The 25364-nt window shown below is 40.8% G+C and overlaps 1 protein-coding gene across 1 annotated transcript in view; it reads right to left on the bottom strand.

The window, feature by feature from the left end:
• Positions 1-9381: 9381 nt before the first annotated feature.
• The window catches only part of ZNF804B (zinc finger protein 804B), a 451105-nt gene continuing 435122 nt past the window's right edge, over positions 9382-25364 (bottom strand). The window contains exons 3-4 of the mRNA XM_074986261.1: positions 16704-16834; positions 9382-12994 (exon numbers count right to left, since the gene is read on the bottom strand). Of these exons, the coding sequence (XP_074842362.1) occupies positions 9382-12994; positions 16704-16834 (3744 nt within the window). The remainder of the gene's footprint in view (positions 12995-16703; positions 16835-25364) is intronic.

Here is a 25364-nt window from a genome sequence, read left to right on the forward strand (position 1 = left end):
TCACAAGACACAAACACATATAAGGATGAAAAGGATATTATGATCACGCTGCGATTAAGCAGAGTGTTTGCTTTTTAATTGTCCAAGTTGAGATTTCTCTATAAAGTGAGGTAATGTTACCCTAGCAGTAGCTGAGGGCTCTGTCTAGCAATGGTAAAGGAGATACCCATGTGTCTAGAGTACAGGCAGGCTGCTGATCTTTTGTTTAATTGCTTATTGTACCATACATGGGGGATCTCTGCTTTACTGAGCTCTATATAATCAAAAACTCCACCTCATGGAGCTAACAGTTTACATAGACTTCTCAATTATCTGAGCATCTTGAGTCCTGTGTGACTTATTCTGGGGCCAGTAAGTCTCAAAAGTGAGTATTCCTAAACTTTTGAACTTCCCAGGATTTTTTTTTTTAAATTTTTGTAACCATCGTTATTCTGCTGGGGATCTAATCTTCTATGGAATTCTGTAGGGCAGTGGTGGACATCCTGTAGCTCTCTGTTCCTGACCAATGGGAGCTGTGGGTGGCAGTGGCCATCCCACCCCGGGGTCCTTTTGCTGGCAGGTGTTGCTTCCCACCGTCCTGTTGCCAGGAACAGAGAATTGAGGCCGCTGGGAGCTGTGGTGAGCAGAGCCTCATCAGCAAAATGTCTCACAGCCGGCAGTCAGATTTCTGTGGTGGGCCACATGGAGCTGACTGACCGCAGGTTGTCCACCACTGCTATAGGGTGATCTAAAAACAATATATAGAAGTTAACTATTTCCATTCAATTCTGCAGATTTTTTTCCTATTGAGGTTTGTAGAAATCACTTGTCTCTTGAATGATTTGCAAATAATTAATGAGGTATTTATATATTTTAGTTTATTTGACCAGCTAGGCGATGGAGCACATTGTTCATATGTGCGTAGAAGATTGGTAACTATTTGAAAATGTCTTGGTTGATTCACCTAACAATGAGTTATGTATAAATTTTATTGACTTGCTTATAGCGGTTAGAACAAACAGAAGTAGTTTACATGCAAAATCGGTAAGTACATTTAATATATTTGTTTGCAAGTGCCTGATAACTGTAGTGGCTCACCAGAATAAAATATTGATTTTATGTGCGACATGGTTTTGTTGCATACAGCATAGGTGCTGCTAGCATTGCTATTTAAGTCTATCAATCTTTTCATCATGATCTCTAATTTGAGATAAAGGTAAGATCATTAAAAATTTGGACTGACTATTCATCTAAGGTGTCTTATTAAGGAGCTCTACTGAACCTATTTAGAAGACAGCTTGACCATTGTTAAAAATAGCAGAACTTGACAATAAAGAGTCATCAGTGCTGCCAGGGGGTTTATTTCTGTCTATAATTGTAATTAATTTTTTTTCAAAGGAAAAAGTCATCTGAATCAGAGGGTATAGTGACAAGTTTTGACTTGTCTAAAGAAGAACAATGCAGTGAGAGGATCTTGCAACTGATTTCAGAAGACTTTAGCTGGGCCTCTAACATGCGGATTCAGCAAAGCATTGAAGCATGTTCTAAAATCCATCCTCATTCCTCCAAGCATGTTAACACATTAAAGGCAATGGATGTAAAGTGTGTGATTAAACTTATGCACGTGCACAAGTGCTCTATAGAATGAAGGCTCTGTACTGACTCAGGGCCCTAAAGAGCAGATAGGAGAGCAGCTCCTTTTAATCTATGAAAAGATGTTTCTGCTTGCTGGAATTAGCATATGCAAGTACCACTGAAGAACACCTGTGAGTTCTGCCAAAAGCGAGAAGCAATTTATGACTTCATTTCCACGTATGTGTTAGATGCTGGATTCAGATAGCACCTCATCAATGGGCCCTAATCTCAACTGACAGCCTCTTTTGTAATATAGATAATAATTAATCAGTGGTTTTGCATGTAAGGTGAGTTACATTCAGGGACCACGCATTTTTAGGGGGCCTAGTAAAAATGAATTTTTGATTTTCTTCCTTTTTTTTTTAAATAACATATTTCGATAGAGAAAAAGGGGAAAACCTTAATGTTTTGGCAAAAGTTGCCTTGCTCTGCTTTAGTTCTTCTTTAAGCATATTAAACTAAATATTTTCCCAAAGAGATAATTCAACCAAAGGACTGACACAAGGCATTCAGTTGAGCCAGTTCTTCTCAATTGTGTGAGCAGATCTCATAGGCTGTGTAGACAGGTATGTATCACGAGGGTAGAATTCAATCCATTGCATTCGGTCCTGTGGTACAATCATTTTTTCTCCAGCTTTTTGGACTAGGCTATGGAGCCACCAAAATCCAGCCCTGTATGCACAATTTGGGAAATGACATGGTGAAATGGGGCACAGAGAGTTATCATCATTATTTTGTTATTTGTATTGTAATGGTGCTAGGCACCATGCAAGTATGTAAGAAGAAGAGGCGCCATGTATGAAGCATAAGATGAGACACTAGAAGTCAATGCAGTAAACAGCTTTGTGAAGCACAAGACCCAAAAAAAGAGACACTTGTGACTGGCATGATCAAAACAAAAAAGCAGTCAAGCAGCACTTTAAAGACTAACAAAATAATTTATTAGGTGATGAGCTTTCATGGAACAGACCCTCTTCTTCACATCATAGCCATACCAGAACTATGATTTGAAGAAGTGGGTCTGTCCCACGAAAGTTCGTCACCCAATAAATTATTTGTTAGTCTCTAAAGTGCTACATGACTGCTTTTTTGGTGTGATCAGTACCAGTCACAGGATATCAGATGGCCTCACTAGTCTATGCATCTAGGAAGAAAGGGGCTTTATGGAGATTTGATGGAGAATAATGTCATGGCTTTGTAGACTTTTACAGGGAGCTCTTTGCATGCATTAGTGATGGCATGGGCCAAAGCATAAAGATGCTGGAGAACATCTCACAGATGGGTTATAAACTGTGCTCCCGGTAAGCTGTGATCTTGAGCGGCTAACCAGGGGAGAGTCAAGTGCTGATTAGCAGAGTGTCCACAGCCACCCAAAGCAGGAAGCAGGTGTTTCTATTGGTGGTGCACATGCACAAATGCCTTGGTGCACATAACAACATTTATTCCACCATGGATGGAAAAAATTAGCAGGAAAACTGTAGGAGAATAATTCTAAAAAGACCCCCTAAGCATTTTAATGTGCAAACTGATTTCCAAAGGATATTGCTCCATTAAAAGTGTTTGCAAAGAACACATCAGTGAAATAATTTTTTAAGGAATATTTATTTTTAGTTCCATTTCAACAACCCACTTTTGCAACACATACTAAAATCTTTAAGAAACATGTTAAAGAAATGTCAGCATTATACCTACATGGATAAATTAAACATATTTCAGGTCTCTAGATTAAAATACAGAATTTGTTCACATAATTCTGCATTTTACTTTGTTTCTGCCTTATCCTTTACATTAAAAATACGTGACCGACACGCTTTATACCATTAAGCCTTTTATTGAAAAAAATATTATTGCATTAAACTACATTCTGAGGAATTCTTAGATTACACTAAAAAAAGAAAAAAAAAGAAAAGCTGCATTGCATGTACAATAGTGCAATTCACTTAGCTACTGTATAATATAAAACACTTTATACAGAGAATACAAAACAAAGTTACTAGTTTACATATTATACTAGCCAGAGTTGTTATTCAGTTTTAATGTAAACTAAACACTTATAAAATCTGTCTGGTCAAATGGCATGTTTATGCAAAACTGCATAACAAATGGTCGTGCTAGGTATTTTACAGAAATGCCTCGATTATAGAAAACAGATGTTTCATCAGTTTGGATTAGGAGCTCAGTTTTGTTATTGGAATTGATATTTACTATACAGTATGGATGAGACATATACCCCTTTGGCTAAGGGCCAATGGATACATAAAAATGCTAAAATATGGATTTATTTTGAATGCAAATAGCATGCTTTCTCATGAGATGACATCCCAACCCCACCCATATAGCGTACCTCTTTTTAAAAATTATTTTGAATAAAATTGGAAGTGTAGCTTGGCTGCACGCATCAAACCCAAGAATGCTGGTCTTAGCAAGGTATACAGATATATTTTTTTTTAAAATGCCTGATTGAAAACCAAAATGTGCGAATAAATACAGCATATAAGTCATATCAAACTACAACTTACTAAACATTTTATAGAAAATCCACCTAAATGCACCAAGGTATCAGTTTTAGCCTCCCTTTAAATGTAACAGCTAGGCTACGTCTACACTTGGCCAAAACTTCAAAAGGGCTAAACTAATTGCGGGGAGGGGTAGCTCAGTGGTTTGAGCATTGACTTGCTAAACCCAGGGTTGTGAGCTCAGTCCTTGAGGACACCATGCAGGGATTAGGACCAAATAGACATCAGGAACAGTGCTTATTCCTGGCAAGAGGGCAGGGGACAGGACTAGATGACCTCCAGAGGTCCCTTCCAGCTCTATATTAAGGGGGCTGGACTCAATAGCGCCTCAAGGCTCTTTCTAGTCCTAGTATTCTATGATTAATGGCCAAGTCAGCTAATACTAATAAGGCACTGAAATGAATATTCAGCACCTCATTAGCATGCTGTCAGCCACAGCACTTCAAAAGTGCTGCATTTCACCTGCATGCAGCTGGTATACATGGGATTCCTTTCTGAAAGGACCACTGCAAATGTCATAAATCACCTTATTCCTATCAGCTGAATAAAGGGAATAAGGGGATTTCAACATTTGCAGGGCCCTTTCAAACAGGAACCCCATGTATATGAGTTGCACACAAGCAAAACACAGCTCTTTCAAAGTGCCATAGCCAGCAGCATGCTAATGAGGCACTGAATATTCATTTCAGTGCCTCATTAGTATTCTCCAACTTGGCCATTTCAAAGATTAGGCCAAGTGTAGACATGGCCCTAGTGACTATTTTGCTTTCATTCCATTTCTCTTCCTTTTTTTACCTCTTCTTCTTTCAGTAGCTTTTCTTCTGTTTTTCACAGTTCTACTTGGTAGGTGTTTGTTGATGTTGTTTTGGAGGGGATATTTGTTTCACAAGGTCTTCTGTATTTATCTGAAACAATAACTTTTTTCTTCATTTGATTCTGTCCTCAAGTGTCCAAGTTACTTTGTATAAAAATGCAGGCTACATCTACAGTAGAGAGCTTTGTCAACAAAAACGGGGTTTTGTTGACAAAACTTGCAGTGCGTCTCCACAGAAAATACATTTTGTCAACAGTCTGTCATTCTGCCTCTCTGCAATTAGGAGTAACACCTTTGTCAACGGTTCCTGTCAACAGAAAATCCTCACAGACACTCTGCGGGGCACTCTGTCAACAGACATAGCTTCTGGATCACTGGGCAGCCCTGTCTGCTGTGCTTCTGGTTGGCCATTTGTCAAGAGAGTGGCTAGGCAGTCTGCTCTTTTGATCCCCTTTTGTGTGTGGATGTGATCTGTCGACAGAAGTTTCGCCAGAGGATCTCTTCTGACAGTAACTTCTATCAACAGATTCCTCTAGTGTAGACATAGTCATAATGTGAATAACTGTTTTCTTTGTAGATTTTATAAACAATGCTACCATGTGGTCTACCTTCCTTTGGTTGATATTTTGCTACCATAAATAGTTCTTAATAGTATTGATGCCTTTAAAAAGTGAAGAGCCTGATCCTGAAAAGACATACATATACACTTAACTTTACAGTAGTGAACAGTCCCATTGAAATCAGCAGGAGTACTTGGAGATGCAAAGATAAACAGCAGTTTTTGAAGTCCTTGAGGTTCATATGTGAAAACATATGTACATTTGCACATATACCTTTGTGCAAACTATTATCACAGTTGCATGCTCATTTGGCATTAGGCAGCTATCATTTTGCAGGTGTATTTGCTCAATATCTGCATGCAACTGTGGTAACTGCAGATGCCCGGGATTGCTCATAGATCTCAGGCAGGGATGACATGTGCCTGCTGATAGTGGTGGGGAGCAGAGTGAGGGCAGCCAGCTTCAGCCATGCTACTGAGCATGTTCAGTACAAGCCAAGCAGAAAATCTGCATGGCATGAGACCCATCATATCCAACCCCTTTCCCCAACACCTGCAGACATCACCTCTGATATACTTAGAACATGTTTTGCAAAATTTAGCCGAAGTCATTTTAAATGGCTTGAAAGGTAATACATTCCCAAGAACTGTGCAATCTAGTTCCCTTCCTTTCTAATTGTCAAATAGAGTTGGAATAGATTCTGGGAGCCAAGAATTATCAAGAACCTGATAATAAGTGTTTATACTCACACAGTGGGGCTGTTAAACATGTTTAACTTCTGCACATTCCTTAAAGCTTAATTCATGTTAAAACCTTTATATATTACTGATTATCAGTAGTGGTACAACGGTTTTATACTTTGTTTATTTTCCACAAAAATATGTTCCTGTGACAATGGGTGTCCTTTAACGCCCCCTCCCCCAGTTGGCTTAATTTAAATTTGTTTGCTTCATTTTAAATTTACTCTAACCATAACATATCTGGGGCATTGTGAAGCAATGTAATAATCAGTAAGGCCCTGATTCACCCAAGCACACGAGCACGTTTAAGCCCAGATTTATTAACAAAAAAACTTAGGGCATGTTTAACTGCCTGTACAGTTGATTTTGATAAATAAAAACAGATTAAGCACAAGCTTAAGTGCATTGCTGGATCAGAGCCTAAAATGTCCATAGCTACATAGTGATACCTGAGATCTCATGCTAATTCCCAGTGTGTAGTAAATGAATATAGTAACTCAGATATCAGTAGGTGTGATCGCTGAAAGTGCTTGTGTTTGTAATTGCTGGCCACTGTCCTTCCGTGATGATCCATATCTTACGAACTCTTCCTAGACCCAGTTTGACACTGCTTCCCGAAGTTACTCTAGAACAGGACTGAGCAACCAGCAGCTGCTGGATGCTTTGTTTACCTGCATGTCTAAAGGTACAGCCACTCACAATTCCCATTGGCCAGAGAGAGCTGTTCCCAGTCAGTCAGAGCTGTGGGATGCAGTGTCCTGGTCCATCGCACTCCCCACTGCTCCCATGGGTTGGGAATGGCAAACTGCAACCAACGAGAGCTGAGAGCAGCTGTACCTGTGGATGTGCAGGTAAATAAAATGTCTGGCATCCCACCAGAAGCTAACCCTAGTAAACTGCTCCAGCCCATGGGCTGCTTATTGTCCACCCCTGCTCTAGAAATACAGTTCTTTAAGGAATTTTATAATCCCGTCCCCTTTCTTGCCTGGTAGACTAAGGAATTTTGAATATTAAACAAAACTCTTGTTGAGTTCCACCACACAGTCATTTAGCCTGTCATTTCTCCACTTCCTTTCCTTCTTGACTAAATAAATCCCAGAGACCTGCTTGGCAATCTGGCCATGGTGTGTTGACAGATATTTTGTTGGAAGATACCATCCAACAAAAACCTCTGCTGACAAATTGCTGTAATCTAGACATAGCCTCAGAGAGGTAGCCATGTTAGTCTGTAGCGTCACAAAATAAAAAAAATGCAGTCCTGTATCACTTTAAAGGCTAACAATATAATTTATTAGATGATGAGCTTTCATCAAATACATCCACTTCTTCAGCTCTGGAAAATCCTGATGAGATAACTGATAACTGAGACCTAGAGAATTTAACAGAGGTAGAAAAACTGAAATAAAAGTTGACAAATCAGCTAGATAGGATGGGGGCTGGGGGAAGAGGAGGAAGAAAAGTAGTTTCTCCAAGCATCTGTTCAAGTTAAATGGGCTGACTGGGTTCACTATGAATATCAAAGCAGAGGAAACTGTCCTTGTGATGCACAAAGTAATTGATATCAATTATTTAATAGACACTTGGAGAAACTACTTTTCTTCCCCATTTCCCCCACTGTCCCATCTAGCTGATTCATCAGCTTTTATTTTATTTTTTTCCTATCTCTCTCTGTTAAATTCTCTTTGTCTCAGCTATCAGTTATCTCATCGGGATTTTCTAGATCTGAAGAAGTGGGTTTGTCCCACAAAAGCTCATCACCTAATAAATTATATTGCTAGTCTTTAAAGTGATACAGGACTGTTTGTTTGTTTCTTTTCATACTGTGTACCCAGTGTTGAAGTATTAGACCAGGGGTGAGTGAAATGGGGAGTAGGCCCCGTTGGCGGGGCATGAAATTTTGTAAGCAGGGGAAACAGCACAATTGGCTGCTGGCTCTCAAGCTCACCCATCTCATTAAAAATGTGGTAATCTGTTACTGGTTTTATGTATGTGTATTCACATTGAAATATTTTACATTCAACATACTTTTTTCTTATACACGCACATATATATATATATATATATATATATATATATATATATATATATATGTAAGAACATAACTGAAATTTCGTTTCTTTTGAATTACATTAGACAGGTTGTGGAGGCATGGCTGCTGATTGTAGGCATGAAAAGTGGGGTCCAGTGTAAAATATTTGCTCAGTCCGGTATTGGACCACCATGCAGTATGATCAGTTGAAGCACATAGCTAATTCTAGGTATATGAGCACTCCCATTCATGTCACTAGAATTACTCATGTCGCTGAAGATTGGATACACTGTTCAGTACATTTCTGGATCACAGCCCTAACTTGTACTTTTGGGAATCTTGAAAATTACCTTAGGAACTTTATTGCCTGCTCATTGTTTACCTGTTTTTTACCGAGCCCAGTTTTATTTCACACTACTGAGAGTTGTCTATTGCAGTTGCCAAATATAACCAAATTCTGCCCTACATTTACACCCATGTATCAATGTAGCTTCAGCTGGATTGTGTAGGCCAGAGGTAGAATTTGGCCCTCCTGGTGAAATTTTGATTCCCAGACCAAAGACTGCATATGAGAATTAGTTGCTCAGGGTAAGCGTTGTTTTTCCCAAATTGAGCCCAATACTACATTATAATTTCCAGCATATATAGTCTCAGAAGGGGCTAAAAATTTTTGAGAAAGGTATGTATGGACGCTTCTGGCAAGATTTTCTCCTGAACTAGAGCTCTGCTTGGCACAGGAGTGAAAGCATCAAGGAATAAATTGCTATTCCCCACAACTCAAGGCCAATCTCCAAACTCCTGAGTTCGACCAGTATTCCAAAGTGAATTGCCCTCTGCAGGACTAAGCAACATGCTGGCCTTTTAGTTTTTGCTTTCACTGTGATGGTGTGAAAACAAAATCACCATTCATATTCTGTCACCCATAACCTTGACTTTCAAAAAATTTCTGATGTGCTCTTACATCTTAGACTTCCATTTGAATGTGTGACTCCGTATGGAATAACAGGTTAACTTCCAGTTGCTCTTTGCAGCAAAGGGGTGATAGTTTTGCTAATCTAAATAAATGAGACACGTTGCAAATGTCTTTCAAGCCAAGTGTCTTCTGGGTCTAGGTAGAGCAAGGATGGTGAAGATCTTGCCCTTGGAACAATGGATGAATTAAAGGATTCAGATGTAGGGCAGTGGCTGCAGCTGCATTCAGATGTGGAGTGAAAAAAGTAGGAATAAATGCAGTATGTGGCAGTGATGGGAGGGTCAGATAGGAAGCATGAATGGGCGTGGTGGAGACCAAATGCACTGGGTGTCCGGTCACCAGAGCGTGGTGGGAAGGAATAATGGTTGGAGCTAAAGGTGAAAGCGATATGGGAGTGAAATGGGATTCAGAGAGCGGGTGTATGTTGGTTAGGGAAAGGTGGCTGCTGTGGGGATGAATAGAAGTGGAGACAGCAAAGCGCTGCAGAAGCGTATGGTGGATTGTGGTGACAGCAGTGTGGTGCTGCGCCGGAACAGAATGAACTGCTGGTGTTGCAGAGAAAGCAGAAGGTCCTGTGGCTGGCAAAACTTTCAGATGTTTTGCCAGGAGCTGTTTCTGCATATGCTGCTGGGCCTGGAGCTGAAGTAACCTATACTTGTCTATTTCATCAGGAGAAAATGTGATAGGTTGTTGAGTTAAAGGTGGGGAGATGGATTTCCTGTACATTTCTAACTCATTTTCTGTTTCAGCATATTTATGCATAGAACGGTCACAAAAAGTGTTTAGGTTTCCTTCCACTTGATGCAAGTTCATGCTTACATCACGTACTTCTTCTTTGGTCACTGCTTTATTAACAACAGAATGTCTGTTAGAAGGAAAAGCACCAGGGAAATCATTTGGTACAGGGTCACAGCTTTGTATATAGGGTTGTACTTCACTAATTAGGAGATCTGATTGTTCCTTTATTGATGTGTTCCTTTTTATGCCAGGACCCCGATAGCCTATTCCTATTTGAATTATGTCTTTAAAAAGACAATTATCATAATTGGTTCCCTTTATAAAAGAAACATTTTCCCGTGAAGCTTCAAAATTGTCTTTCTTTGCACTGCTTTCTAATGAATTGATTTCATCATTCCTTAAAACTTTTTTACTTATATTGAGGGCCTTTGCAGGCATTGGTATGTTGCCCACTGATGATGGAAATTTACTAGCAAAGTGACTTTGTGAGTGGTCTTCCAATAGCATCCCACAATTGTCTGATAATCCCTCTGAACCATGGCCTGGTTCTTGTTTTTTCTTGGACTGCACTCTTTCTAAAAGTAGTTTGGCTGTCAATGACGTTCTCTGTCCCGTTGTGTCTTCTGCTGAATTTTCAGAAGGGTCAACATGAAACTTTTTTGACTGACAAGTTACATCGGGAGTCTCAAAATGTGTAGATTCAATTTTTCCTGGTTCGGTGCTGTAACAACCTGCTGTACCCTCCTTGTTTTTGTTCAGATAATACACTGTTTCTTTTGGGAAGGAGCCTGAACTACTGACTCTTGATAGTCTGCAACTAGATGATCTTCCACTGCTTCCTGAATGCTTCATGGGGGAACTCTTGGAGCTATGGTGTCTTCTGCTTCTGCTGTGCTTTCTGCCAGAATGTTGGTGTGTATTTCTGCTTTGCTTTGATTTGCTTCTATGGCATAAGCCCCTATATTTTGAATGTCTTTGATATTTAATTGTATCCTGCTGTGCACAGTTTTTAGTTCTTTGACTTTTACTGTGGAAAAGGTAATTCTCATCTGCATCATCAGAAGAGGAAATACAATTGTGCTTTCTGTGTTTACATTTGTGCCTTTCAACTGTCTTGTTTTTTCTTTTACAACAAAAGAGCCAGTGACTTCCACTGTGATCACTTGATCTGTGACTAGAGGGGCTACTTCTGTAACTAGCTGTACTGCTAATGGAAGTGTCAGAATAGCTAGAGTGTCTGTCAGGTGACTTTTGGGAGGATGAGAATCTCCAGTATCTTGTATAACTTCTACATCCCTCATTTTCCAAACACCTGCTCTGAGAACTTGATTTATAACTCAGGAAACTTCCAGTAGAATCTTTTCCACTGTCACTTACATCACTGCTGCATCCAGGCCAATTTTGAATGGATGTGCAATTGTTTTGGATTTCATGTATTTCTTCAGAATAACTTAAATCACATTTTGCGGTTTTATGCTTTTTAGTCCCTGACACACAAGGCAAAAAAGAAATGCTTTCATTTCCAGCTCTGCGTGTTCTTCTTTCACAGCCATGCAAATGGTGCTTTAAAGATCTCCTGGGTGTTCTGGCATGGACACTTTTTTCTCTTTCATAATCCTTTTGTGAGACATCAAAGAAAGCAGGCACTTCGTGTATATTTTCATTCAAATCATGGAAAATGTACTTTTGACCATTTTCATTAATTTCTTTCTCTGTGTCTGAATCAGCTTTTTGCAGGGCCTTGTTTGGGGTTTTGGAACCATTCATCTTCTTTGGTTTCAGTGACTGATTATTTTGTTCTTCTGACATTTGTTTGTTTTCTTTTAAACCTGAGGTGTCATTTTCATCTGCACGCGTATTTATAGGTGCCTTGCTACAACCTTCTGGGCTGGTATTCTGCTGTTTATGATCTTTCTGGTTTAGAGAAAGCCGAAAATCAAAATATAATGGATTACAGCCATAAGAAATACAGGGTGCAGTTTTTGTAAAAAAAAGAAGCTCCATAGGCCACTGAAGGGCTGTGGTACCATCTTTGCTCAATACATGAAGGAAAGGCAATGTTTTGGGCTTCATCTCATTAACCAATGTCTCACCTGTGAGGGGTTCTGTGTTTCCATTCACGGTCCCTGAACTCTGAAAATCCGTCTCTGTCTTGACCCCATTAGGATGGTAAGGCAGTTCTCTTGCGTATCCCTGCTGTGCTGGGTGTTGTGGCGGGAACTCAGTTAGGAGGTCACTTAGTGTTGTATCACTGTGCTTGTAAGAGTTCTGCTGGGTACAAAGATTGCTAGTTTGACTTGGGGGCAAGGTGAGAGCTTCCAACAATTTTTCTGTCTTCTTCAATTCACCTTCTTGTTCTGTTTCTGTAAGTGAAGCAGGAAAATCCAAATTTGAAAGCTGGGTTTTGGTTTTGCTGAAAAAAGGCTGCTCGCTGACAATTTCTTCTCGTTCTTTAATGCCGCTTTTGTCATTTTCTTTCAGCATTTTTGTTTTGCCCCCTGTATTGCTTGGTGCAGTGATATCCATTGGCCCTTGTGAGACATTTAAGACTTTAGTCACACTTGCTTTTGCTTCCTCACACAAAACTGTGCAAGACTGACAGCCCTCAGGAGTTTGTTTTATTTTGTGGTTAGGTGATTCACTACAATCACAGGCTTCTTCGGTGTTCTCACTGAAAACTGATGCTGATGACTCTAACTTTAAATGGGCTTTTTTTGAGAAAGAGAAAGACACTCCTGTTCTGTGATTCATATTGGTGCCGCCTGAGAACACTTGTGAGACCTGATTTCCAAGTGAACCGAGTCTCTCGGTATGTGGTTTGTGCCTGCTTAGTGTAAGCTCCTGTTGCTTCTCTAATGCACATCTAGAGAGACTTTGTCCTTCACGCAGAATCATGCTCTTGGTACCTGCTGTGATTCTGCCATTGTTATCTATGAAAATTCCTTCTTGTGGTTGTTTCTTTTCCACCACCAGTCTGGGAGCTTTAAATACTGGTCTGCTGCCTGGGATGCTGTGAATAAATAAAATGAATAGATTAATTAAATAATTGAATTTAAAATCAGAAATTATTAACAATTCTTATGATCAGTCTGTTGAAGGAGGGGGTCATTAATACTACTGAAAGGAAAAGCTATTAGATTATTTATATCTCCTCTACATACAATGATCCCCAGCCTAGGCCACCTCTGAAAAAGCAAGACAGTCTTTAATTCTGAGTGAGTGCCATGCTTTTAAATGAGCACAGAGCTGCATTTTGTACATCCCATGGATTTAGTAAATTCTGACTATATGCTATGACTTTATACGAGTGTATCTGAGATCAGACTCTGGCCTGGGAAAATTCCTAGGTCAGCATCTGGTTCTGATTGTGAGGTGCCACTTGCAAAACTCCTCCAAAAGGGAGAATTGTGCATGGATGAATGACAGACTCAGGCCCGAGGTGAGAAAAGGGATTTTTCTCAGGTACATTCCTCAGAGTGATTTGTTCAGAACTAGTGTGTTTTTATTCTCTCTTCTTTTGTATTTCTTTGTAATGTAAGGAACTTTATTCTATAACACAATTCTTTTGTGAAACATTTAAAGAAAAGTTAAGAATTAAAAAAGCCCCTAAGGTACCGTTCTACTTTGGTAGTTTCCACTAACTTTATTTCCACAAATGATCTCCTCTGTTTTATAACCCTTCCCCCTCACTTGTTGATACAAAAGAACATGTGTTCTCTCCTTAGAGCACACACTGGACTTCCAGTCACTGTAATGGCAATTTCACACGTGCCTTGAGGCTCGTCCCAGTACCCAACAGTATTTGACTATCATTTTCACATCTCCTCCTGTATTTGACTTCTCTGTGTTTCCCCTTTTTTTTTCCCCTGCCCCAAACCTTCTAGATTTTCAATGTACAGTTTACCTTCCCGGTTATTTCTTTTCAAGATATTCTCATGTGCCTTGGACCCAGAACTCCAGCAGCCTGGTCTTCTAATAAGTGCCCAGTCAGGAAGAGGAATGACTATACTGTGTTGTTTTGCATTTGAGATCAGACATATGATGGCGGTACTAATAGTTTCCCTATTAATATTTAAAATATGAGTTTTGCTGGACAAATATCAGTTCTTGGAATTGATGCAGTTCAGCAGAGTGAGTATATAATACATCCATGCCAAGCATTGGGGACATGAAATCAGAATTTGACTGAAACTGGATAGCGTGAGTAGAAGGAGAGTGTGAGGGGAGGTGCATATATTTGCTTTGCTTTCTGACTCCACTTAAGCCTGCAGAGAGGCAGCTCTGCACGCCTTCAGCAGTGAGAGACACAAAGGAATATTCTGGGTTAACATCAGAGCACGTTCTATGGATGTGCAGGCCCAGGTGCCTCATTTAGCAATGAGAGCTCCCACGTCCTCCCCAGCCCATTTGTATCATGCAAGACTCATTTTTTAGGCGTGCTGTGAGTGGTGGTCTCTTCGGAGTGCTGCTCGAGGCAGAGGTCCCTAGTAACACTAATGTGTCAGTTTGTATCTGTTCATGTGTAAGTGGTAACTTTGCACTTTGTCGGCTTTGAGACCTATAGGCTGTGTCTACACGTGCCCCAGACTTCGAAATGGCCACGCAAATGGCCATTTCAAAGTTTACTAATGAAGCGCTGAAATGCATATTCAGCGATTCATTAGCATGCTGTTAGCCGGTTTGGCTACACATGCGGGCGGCAGCGGCGCTTCGAAATTGACGCTCCTGGGAATAAGGGGACTTCGAAGTAGGCGGGGTCCTTTCGAAAAGGAGCCCCGTCTGGATGCGCCGTGCGGCGGCAAGGAGCGTCAATTTCAAAGCGCCGCTGCCGCCCTCATGCTAATGAAGCGCTGAATATGCATTTCAGCGCTTCATTAGTAAAGCTGATATATTGGTTTCTTCCCAGCCTATCCTTGACCTTATTTCCCTACCCTATCAGTCTGTCTGGGGATGCCGCACTGTTTATTCCTGTGAGGGCATAAAGAGTCTCCCCACAGGTAAGTGAATTTCATTTAATTAAGCTATATGAATACCCAGCTGTACCCTAAGACTGTTCCACTGGAGTTATTGTTAGTTGTGCAGGTCAGATTTTTTTTCAACAAAGCATTTTTGATAGAAAATGCTGATATACCAAAGCCTGATTTGGCGCACGGTCTTGAGACAAGTATCAGAGGGGTAGCCGTGTTAGTCTGGATCTGTAACAGCAACGAAGGGTCCTGTGGCACCTTATAGACTAACAGAAAAGTTTTGAGCATGAGCTTTCGTGAGCACAGACTCACTTCATCAGATGCTGGTCTTGAGACAGTGTCTCGCACATGTAAGTGCCCTAACCATCAGGCAAGAGAGTCAATCTCTCTTGCTCTGCACACTGAGGTTTAATTTCAAGCTTGAGGCGACATACACATGCGAACTTTGATTGAGCAAGCATATTAAAAAGAGAAGTGGAGCAGCAGTGTCTCAAGGAGTGGGAGAGGCTAGCTGCTTTATGTGCTGTCCCACCTGAGACATGAGGTATATGCCTGGGTGATAGTCCCCTCATCCCAGGGCTCATGCCACTGGCACTACATTCTGAGTTTTAGCGCTCGTGTGTACAGTGGACCCCCAAGACACACACACTCAAATTTCATGTATCTCGGGTTAATGCCACTCAGGAGAGTGGGGAGACTGAGGTTTCCCTGCTCCTGTCGGGGGCAGCAGCCCAGAGTCAGGCTCTCAGTGGACCACTGACAGGGGTAGGGAAACTGATGCGGTTAGATCCCCTGGTGAGTCTCCCAGCTCTGCAAACAGAGGGGAGCTGGGAGCCAGGCTGTGGCTTGGTCTCTGGCTCCCCTCCACTCACTGGAGCCAGGAAACTGACCAAGGCACCAGCCCTGGTCAGTTTCCTGGCTCCTCTGTGTTGCACAGGAAATTTGACTTGTGCATGGGTTGTGAGAATGCAACCCCTGCATAAGTCAGGGGTCTACCGTATAGTACACTATGAAATATATTATTTCCATGACACTATGGGCTTGATTTGTTTTTAACATAGGAATGACAGTTTAATTAACTCATTAGGGTCATGGATTACCATCAGGTGTAGATGTAGTAACAACTTACATTGATGAAGCATTTAGTGTATGCAAGTGTCATTAAGAAAAGAGATTTCTCAAACATAAGGGTTTATTAGTATAAACATTGTGCTGTAGCTCTATTATTATCATCAGTTTAACAGTATTGTGTAAGTTTAATTGAGGTAATTACATCTGTTTCTCATTCACACAAGGATACTGTCATTTAGTCTAGGGAGAAACAACTTAACAAGTCTACTTAAAGTAATGAAAGGATATTACAGGCGAAACACAGTGACACTGTGGTCTTTTTAGCATCTTTTTTCATTCTCTACAAGCTACTGAGAGTTATACTAATCTATTCAGGTCAATTTTAATAAGGTAAAATACTGATATTGTAAAATCATCGTCAAATCGCTTAAATCAGGGCAGATTAGATTAACAGGCTACAGGGGAGAAAAACACAAAACCTTCAAATGACAAGTGATTAATTCAGGGAGTTTCAATTTTATGGTTTTTAGAACAGAAACATTTGGTATCAGCGATAACTGAAAATGGGTTACAGTACATGTGATCTCTGTACATCATAGAAAGCAGGGCTAAAAGTTAGAGATTTCTTCTTGGAGCAAGGATTGAGAGTGTTAAAACGTAACATGAATTTCCAGTACTTGCCATTCAGACTGCTTCCGTAACTCAGCAAGCTGGTGCAGCCGCTTGAGTGCTTTTTCCTGTTTCTTCTCATCTTTCCATGACTTTGAAGCCACGTTTCGAGCAAATTCCCTTTGTTTTAAATCTTTCAGTCGCTGTGTAAAAGGAGTAAAAGAAAGGGGTAAATATGTACAGAGCAGATATACGTCTTCCTACGCCATGCCTGTGCTTCTGCTGAAAGCAGTGCGCAACAGCAGATAATAACAACATTTAAGATTGTGTCTCAGGCAGAGGTTCAAAATGCTATTTGCATATGATGTGATAAAATACTGTAACAGGAATATTTAAGGTTGGTCTCATACAGGCTTAGGTTACATGCACATATATACACATGCATGTGGACAATAGTGCCTCTATTTTTCCATCCATGTGTGAAATAAAGTTTATCATGTGCACTGAGGCATGTGTGGATGTTCACCGCCACTAGAAACACATGCTAGTGGCTGTGGGCACTGTGAGCACTCTGTTAATCAGCTGGGAGGTGTTTGATTCTCTGCTGCTCATGGATAGTATGGATGGATGTACATTATAGATATGCATATACAGGAAGAGTAAAATCCTGGCTCAGTTGAACACAGTTTTGCCATTGCTTCCAAGCAGATCAGGATTTCATCCATAACATGTCTGAATCTACTTGCCTAAATTCATATAAAAATGAATGTCATACAGATATTTATGTGCCAGTGTGTAATCAGGTGTGACTAGGTGTGTATGCATATGTGTGTAATTTTTAAAAGTTTAGTTGCAATTGAGGGGAGTAGAGGGATAACCACACTATTTCATAAGGAGTTTTAAATCTCTTCTGACCAAATTCACAACATTTCTGTACATTTGATATGCCTGGAGTTCAGAGAAGTGATGCCATATTATATAGGTTCTTTGAATTCTTTCGCTACCCAATGTTACATATTTCAATTGTGAAGTTTTGCACAGGTGATACTGCAGACAAAAAGAAAGAAAGAGGCATTGGGCATAAGAAAATGATGGCTATGTTCTGAGAGAACCTGGTGATTGGTCTAGTTTAGAAGTAATTAAAATCTTTAAGACTCTTGGGCCATAGTGCTCTTAGGCCATAAGTAGCTCTGGGATTTGGGCTTACTTAGTTTACAGAAGAGAAGACTGAGGGGTGATTTAATAGCAGCCTTCAACTTCCTAAAGGGGAGCTCTAAAGAGGATGGAGAGACATTGGACTCAGTGGTGTCAGATAGCAGAACTAGGAGCAACGGTCTGAATTTACAGAAGGAGAGGAGTAGGTTGGATATTAGGAAAAGCTACTTCACCAGGAGGGTGGTGAAGCACTGGAATGTGTTGCCTAGAGAGGTGGTGGATTCTCCATCCCTAGAGGTTTTAAGTCCTGGCTTGACAAGGTCCTGGCTGGGATGACTTAGTTGGGGTTGATCCTGCTTGAAGCAGGGAGCTGGACTAGATAACCTCCTGAGGTCCCTTCCAGCCCTATCATTCTATATCTAGACTCCTGAGAACTGTTGGCAAAAGGTATGTAAATTGTGCAATGCATTTGCGTACCTCCTGCCGATAGTTCTGTCGGGAGAGGCTTTTCCAAAATTTGGCCTAACCACACAGGGTCAAATGTTGGAAAAATCTCCTCTGTTGAGACATCCCGTCTTCCTGGTGGAATGATGTATACAGGTATGTCAACAGAACACTCCCAACCAGCAGGTCTCTTCCAAAGTTTTGTTGACAAAACCCTGCAGTCTAGACATAGCCTCTGATAGGAAGCCAAGTAGCCCATTTAAATAACATGTGATAAGGCCTTTGGCTAGTGGATTCTATTATAGTAGCTGCAGTGCAACCCACTGCTTCCGAAAACCTGTCAAGTTCAACTAGAAGTGGAGTATATTTGAAACAAAAGTTGGGGAGGTCAGAAACCACAAGACCACCATTTTGTTAGCTGAGTAATATTACAGAATCACAGAATCATAGGGCTCAGCCCCCTGCTTCAAGCAGGATCGACCTCCACTAGGTCAGCCCAGACAGGACCTTGTCAAGATGGGACTTAAAAACCTCAAGAGATGCAGAATCCACCTCCTGTCTAAGCAACACATTCCAATGCTTCACCACCCTCCCGGTGAAGTAGTTTTTCCTAATGTCTAACCTACACCTCTCCCTCTTCAACTTCAAAACATTACTCCTTGTTCTGTCATCTGCCACCACTGAGAACAGTTTCTCACCCTCCTCTTTAGAGCTACCCTACGCTGCTATTAAATCACCCCTAAGTCTTCTCTTCTGTAAACTAAACAATCCCAAATTCATCAACCTATCCTCATAGGTCTTGTGCTCCAGACCCTTAATAATTTTTGTTGCTTTCCGCTGAACCTGCTCCAGCAAATCCACATCCTTTTTACACTGGGGGGCCCAAAACTTGACACAATATTCCAGATGTGGCCTCAGCAGTGCCGAACAGAGGGAAATAACTACTTCTGTAGATCTGCTCGAAATGCTCCTTCTAATGCATCCTAGTATGCCGTTAGCCTTCTTGGCTACAAAGGCACACTGTTAATTCATATCCAGCCTTTCATCCACCCTGACCCCTAGGTCTCATTCCACTGTAGTGCTGCTGAGCCAGTCGGTCCCCAGCCTACAACAATGCTTGGGATTCTTCTGCCCCAAGTGCGGGACTCTATACTTCTCCTTGTTAAACCACATCAGATTTATTTTGGCCCAGTCCTCCAATTTATCCAAGTCACTCCGGATTCTCTGTCTACCCTCCAACGTATCTACCTCTCCCCCTAGTTTTGTGTCATCTGCAAACTTGCTGAGCATGCAATCCAGTCCCTCATCCAGGTAATTAATAAAAATGTTGAATAACACTGGCCCCAGAACCGAGCCTTGAGGCACTCTGCTTGAAACCGACCACCATCCAGATATTGAGCCATTGACCACTATCCATTGGGACCGACTGTCAAGCCAGCTTTCTATCCATTTTATAGTCTAAGGATCCAATCCATACTTCCTTAACTTATGGACAAGAATGTTGTGGGAGACTGTATCAGAAGCTTTGCTGAAGTCAAGGTATATCACATCCACTGACTTCCCCATGTCCACAGAGTCTGTTACCTCATCATAGAAGCTAATCAGATTGGTCAGGCAGGACTTGCCCCTGGTGAATCCATGTTGGCTACTTTTGATCACTTTCCCCTCTTCCAAGTGCTTCAAAATGGATTCCTTGAGGATCACCTCCATTATTTTCCAAGGGACTGAGGTAAGGCTGACCTGTCTATAGTTTCCTGGATTATTCTTCTTTCCTTTTTTAAAGATGGGCACTACGTTTGCCTTTTTCTAGTCATCCGGTATCTCCCCCCAGTTTCCAAGACTCTTCAGAGATAATGGCCAAAGGTTCAGCAATGACATCTGCAAACTCCCTCAGTACCCTTCGGTGCATTAAATCCAGACCCATGGATTTGTGTACATCTAGTTTTTCTAGATAGCTCAGAACTTGTTCCTTCCTCACAGATAGCTGCCCTCCACCTTCCCATACTGCACTGTCTAGGCCTGTTGTGTGGGAGTTGACTTTGTCCGTGAAGACTGAGGCAAAAAAGCATTGAGTACTTCAGCTTTTCCTACATCATCTGTCACTAGGTTACCTCTCTCATCCAATAATGGCCTCACACCTTCTCTGATAACTCGTTTATTGTTAACATGCCTGTAGAAACCCTTGTTACTCTTCACATCCCTTGCCAGCTGCAGTTCCAACTGTGCTTTCGCTTTCCTGATTACTCCCCAGCATTCTCCAGCCATATGTTTATACTCCTCCTTAGTCAACTGTCCACGTTTCCATTTCTTGTATGCATCCTTTTTGAGTTTAAGCTGACTAAGGATTTCCCTGTTAAGCCAAGCTGGTTGCCTACTCTGTTTGCATTTCTTACTATGCGGTGGGATGGTAAGTTCCTGTGCCTTCAGTAAGGCTTCTTTAAAATATTGCCAGTTCTCTTGAACCCTTCCCCTTCATCTTCATTTCCCAAGGGATCCTACTCATCAGTTCTCTCAGGGAGTCAAAGTCTGCTCTTTTGAAACCAAGGGTCTGTATGTTACTGTTCACCCTTCTTCTGTTTGTCTGGATCCTGAAATCTACAATCTCATGGGTGCTGCAGCCCAGGTTTCCACCCAATTCTATTTCTCCTTCTAATATTTTGTTGTTTGATTTTCTAACATGGTGCATTTTTATAAGGGACACCAGCCCTCATAGTAAGCTATGCACATCCTCAAAATATAATCTTTCCTTTCATTTCATACCTGCTTTGAACAGAAATTAATTACTTGACAGATATCTGTATAAGGGTTATGTTTAGCTCCAGTTTTAAAATCATTTGGACTTTGCTCCATTCAGCATTGCAAGGCCTAAGTGCCCTAGCTAATGAATTCCTATTTTCAGAAGTGACCTTAGGGACTTAGAAGCTTAAGTCCAATTGACCTCCTATGAAATGTGTGTTTCTATGGGGTGTTGACAGAAAGGTGCTCAGTTGAAATGACTAGAAAATATTATTTCTTTCCCACAGAAAACTCCGACTTTGTTGAAGAAACATTTCATTCCATTATTGAGGAGAAATAGCAAATAAATGATTTTTCCCATGGCAAGAAACATTCTAAAAAATCCATTTTGGGTGAACAAAAAAGGAAATTGTCAGCTGCCATTGGACTTGAGGCACTGGGGGTACCTGATGTACATTAAAAGTCGGACAGAAGCAACACATACATATAGAAGGTCTCTAATCTGTGAGTTCCAATGGAAAAGTGTTCCACAGGAAGTTTTTTGACCAGTTCTGCTGCTCAGGACTTCAGAGAACTGGGTACTGAAGGTGTACATCTGCTAATCCCTATTGAAAATAATCCATCAAATTTCAGTTCCTTGAAAACTAAGTGTACTTTTCACGCAGGGTAGGACTACACAATTTTGAAATAGCACCTGCTATTTTGAAATAACTATGCAAGCATCTACACAGCACAACCACTATTTTGAAATAATCTCAAAATAGCAGATGCCCTATTTTGAAATTGGTAAACCTCATCGTATGAGGAATAGTGCCTGCTTCAAAATAGTGGCTATGTGAATAGGGAATAGAGCCTATTTCAAAATAAGCCCTGGTGTGTCCAAAGAGGCTATTTCAAAATAGACTCTATTGCTCTATTGTGTGTAAATGCTCTATTTCAAAATACCTGAGCACCATTTGGCCATTTCTACACAGGCCACTTTCTTCAAACGTGGCATGATAATACACGGCCTGAAATATGCTAATGAGGCACAGATGCAAATTCCCCATGCCTCATTAGCATACTGTCACGTCATTTGGAGTCCGGAAGACCCTTCTTCCGGACTCCACAATGCAGTGTAGAAGCACAGCCCCCAGGGAGCTTCTGGAAGGAAGTCCTTCTTCCGGAGGCCCCTTCTTCCTGAAAATTTTTGGGAAGCAGGGGCTTCCGGAAGAAGGACTTCGTTCTGGAAGACCCCCTGGGAGCCATGCTTCTACATGGATTTTTGGAGTCCAGACAAATGGTCTTCTGGACTACAAATGACGTGACTGTATGCTAATGAGGCACAGGGAATTTGCATCCACACCTCATTAGCATATTTTGGGCCATGTATTACCATGCCACTTTCGAAGAAAGTGGCCTGTGTAGAAACGGCCTTTGTGTATAGCTGCACTATTTCAAAGTAAGCTATTCTGGAATACCTCTTCCACAATATCATATTCAGGAATAACACTGCTGTACAGGTATAGCCCCACTGTCTTAGATTCCCCTTTCCCCCCATACTTGTTTCTCACTTCCTGCTGCAATTTGGCACAGGTGTCCTTTGGTGCCCTTTCTTTCTGAACACTTCTCACGCTCTGCGATTTACAAATTAATGCAGAAAACACGATTTTTTAACCCAAGAAAGAAACTTCCATTTTAACAACATTTTTAAGACTAAACTGTAACATGAATTTGAAAACTTCATATTTTTCTGACATCTCTCCAAACTTTACAAGAGCGTAAAGTTATTCAAACAATGAAGATCTCATTCTCTGCAGAACATTGCAAGTCGCCCTTGGTTCTTATTAACCTGTTCTACCTGAAGAAAGGGCAAAGAAACACATTTTAGAAATGTTCTGTAGTGACACTTGCTGTGTTTTAGCTGTCACCATGAGCTGCACAGTAGCACACACACAGTATTCATGAGGAGAAACAGGAACTGTTTCTACCTGTCAAGGAAACAAAGACCAACGTGAAAGCTGGTATTGTGGAAGCAAGTAGTGAAGTGCCATTTCACTTTTTTGAAAGGATTATAATGGACAAAGCAAATGGACCAGCACTGAGAATAGAACACCTAACTATATTTTTGCTCTCTACTGGCATACAGCTAGTGTCAATGAAATATGGAAAAGAACACAAAGAATACAGCTACAATAGACAAATAGTTGAGAACTTATGCAGGAGAGTTAAACTCCGAACATTAGAAGAACAGACCAGGTGGACAGAGAGTCTTTTCTAACCGATCCACTCATCAAATCATAAACAGGCAGTGGCACAGCAGGGTCATTATATGGTCATCTCAGTTAAAAACATCTTGCAATTGCTGGTGTTACCTACTGATGCTAATGACATGTACAACCATACTCATGTGCACTTTAATTCATGGTGCCGCTGAACAACATAAAAATCATTGCAAACTTAAATGAGATTGTTGAACCAGACAGGTGAGCTTGGCAATTAATATTGGAAAGTGTGGTCACATTTTTCATGTATTTAGGTGCCTAACTGAGCATCTAAATGTAGATCTGTGAAATAAATTATGATTCAGATGGCAGGATTCTACAGGGTGAACCTCTCTTGTTCAGCATCCTTGGGACCTGACAAGTCCTGGATGAGAAAATTTGCTGAACGATGGGTTGTCAATATTTTTTAGCACATTGGCAAGACTTGCACTTCTTACTGGGCTCTTAGAAGACATTGGCCATGTCTACACTAGCCAAAAACTTCGAAATGGCCATGCAAATGGCCATTTCGATGTTTACTAATGAAGCGCTTAAATACATATTCAGCGCCTCATTAGCATGTGGGCGGCCGCAGCACTTTGAAATTGATGTGGCTCGCCACCGCATGGCTCATCCAGACGGGGCTCCTTTTCAAAAGGACCCCGGCTACTTCCAAGTCCCCTTATTCCCATGAGCAGATAGGAATAAGGGGACTTCGAAGTAGCTGGGGTCCTTTCGAAAAGGAGCCCCATCTGGATGAGCCGCGCGGCGGCAAGCCATGCCAATTTTGAAGTGCTGCGGCCACCCGCATGCTAATGAGGCACTGAATATGTATTTCAGCACTTCATTAGTAAACTTCGAAACAGCCATTTGCATGGCCATTTTGAAGTTTTTGGCTAGTGTAGATATAGCCATTTAGGGGTAAATTACAGCTAAATAACAGCACAGAATACTGAGAGCCAGAATTGGTGGCTATAAACAAACTTCATGGAACCACGGGAAACTTGACCATACCCAAGTCATCTGGCTAACTAAAATCATGCTGGATTACAGAGTTTGCCAGACGAGAGAGTTCTGGGTTAGAAAGGTTCAACCTGTAGTGCTTTCTGTTACACCTCCAGTAAACAGCATTTCCAAGGAATTAGACAGGGTTTTTTTTTTTAAATCTTTGTATCATTTTTCCTATTTTAAAATGTTCCTTTGTATTGAATGTTTACAGCAGTAAAAACACTGTTGCCATAATGAAAGTTACTGTTGTTATATAAACACCCACATTGAATATTAAAAGAAAAGTATTAACTATTATAGACTAATATGAAAGATAACACATCTTAGTTATGCTTGAGCCTATAGCTAACACTCAATCTTAGAAGCCGATGCATACTGATTCTCCTCTAACTTTATGCTGGTGTATTAGCTCCAGGTAAATCAATGGAGTTACACAAATGTATGTGAATAAAGAATCAGACCCAAAAGCACACATTCAAATTATTTCTCACAGACCAAGTAAAAACAAAAAGTCTCTCAAGGTCCTGTCTTGATAATCTTTTTTTATTCTGTAATACACTCATCATATTGCAATGAATTTACCTTAACCTGATTGTACAACGCTAGAATTTTACCATTTTCATGTCAGGTTCATCAAGCCAGAAAGTACAAAGTTCTGGCTAGATGTATAGGCTTCAGTGCCTTTCTGTCCAACTTGTACAAATGTTTGTGATTGTTGCTGTCTAGTGCCACATCTAAAGAAAAGATAGAAGTCCTAAGGTGTCTTAAAGTAATTTTGGTCCTCATGCTGCGGACAAGTGGCTTAAGTGGTGTCTGTACTTTTGCGGCTGTATATTTTTTACAACAGTGCCACAATGAAGTAAAATGTGTGAATGTATTTTTTGGCACGTCATGAAAAAGTTAGGATAGAGAGAGAGATCAGTCTCTTTTGCTTTCTTCCTATAGGACACAGAAGAAGGGCTAATTTTTCAAAGTACATTTTCAGAACCAGCATTTCAAGTGTATATGTGTGATAAATAATGTGTGTGATACATGAAAGGCTGTATTAAACTCCTGCAAAGATACCCTACATCACAGGGTGTGAGGAAGATCTCATCATCACCATCATCAATAACCATGGGCTCAGCGCCCGTTGGTGTCTGATGCC

The sequence above is a fragment of the Carettochelys insculpta genome, chromosome 2 (genome assembly GCF_033958435.1).
Source record: "Carettochelys insculpta isolate YL-2023 chromosome 2, ASM3395843v1, whole genome shotgun sequence".
Taxonomy (NCBI): domain Eukaryota; kingdom Metazoa; phylum Chordata; order Testudines; family Carettochelyidae; genus Carettochelys; species Carettochelys insculpta.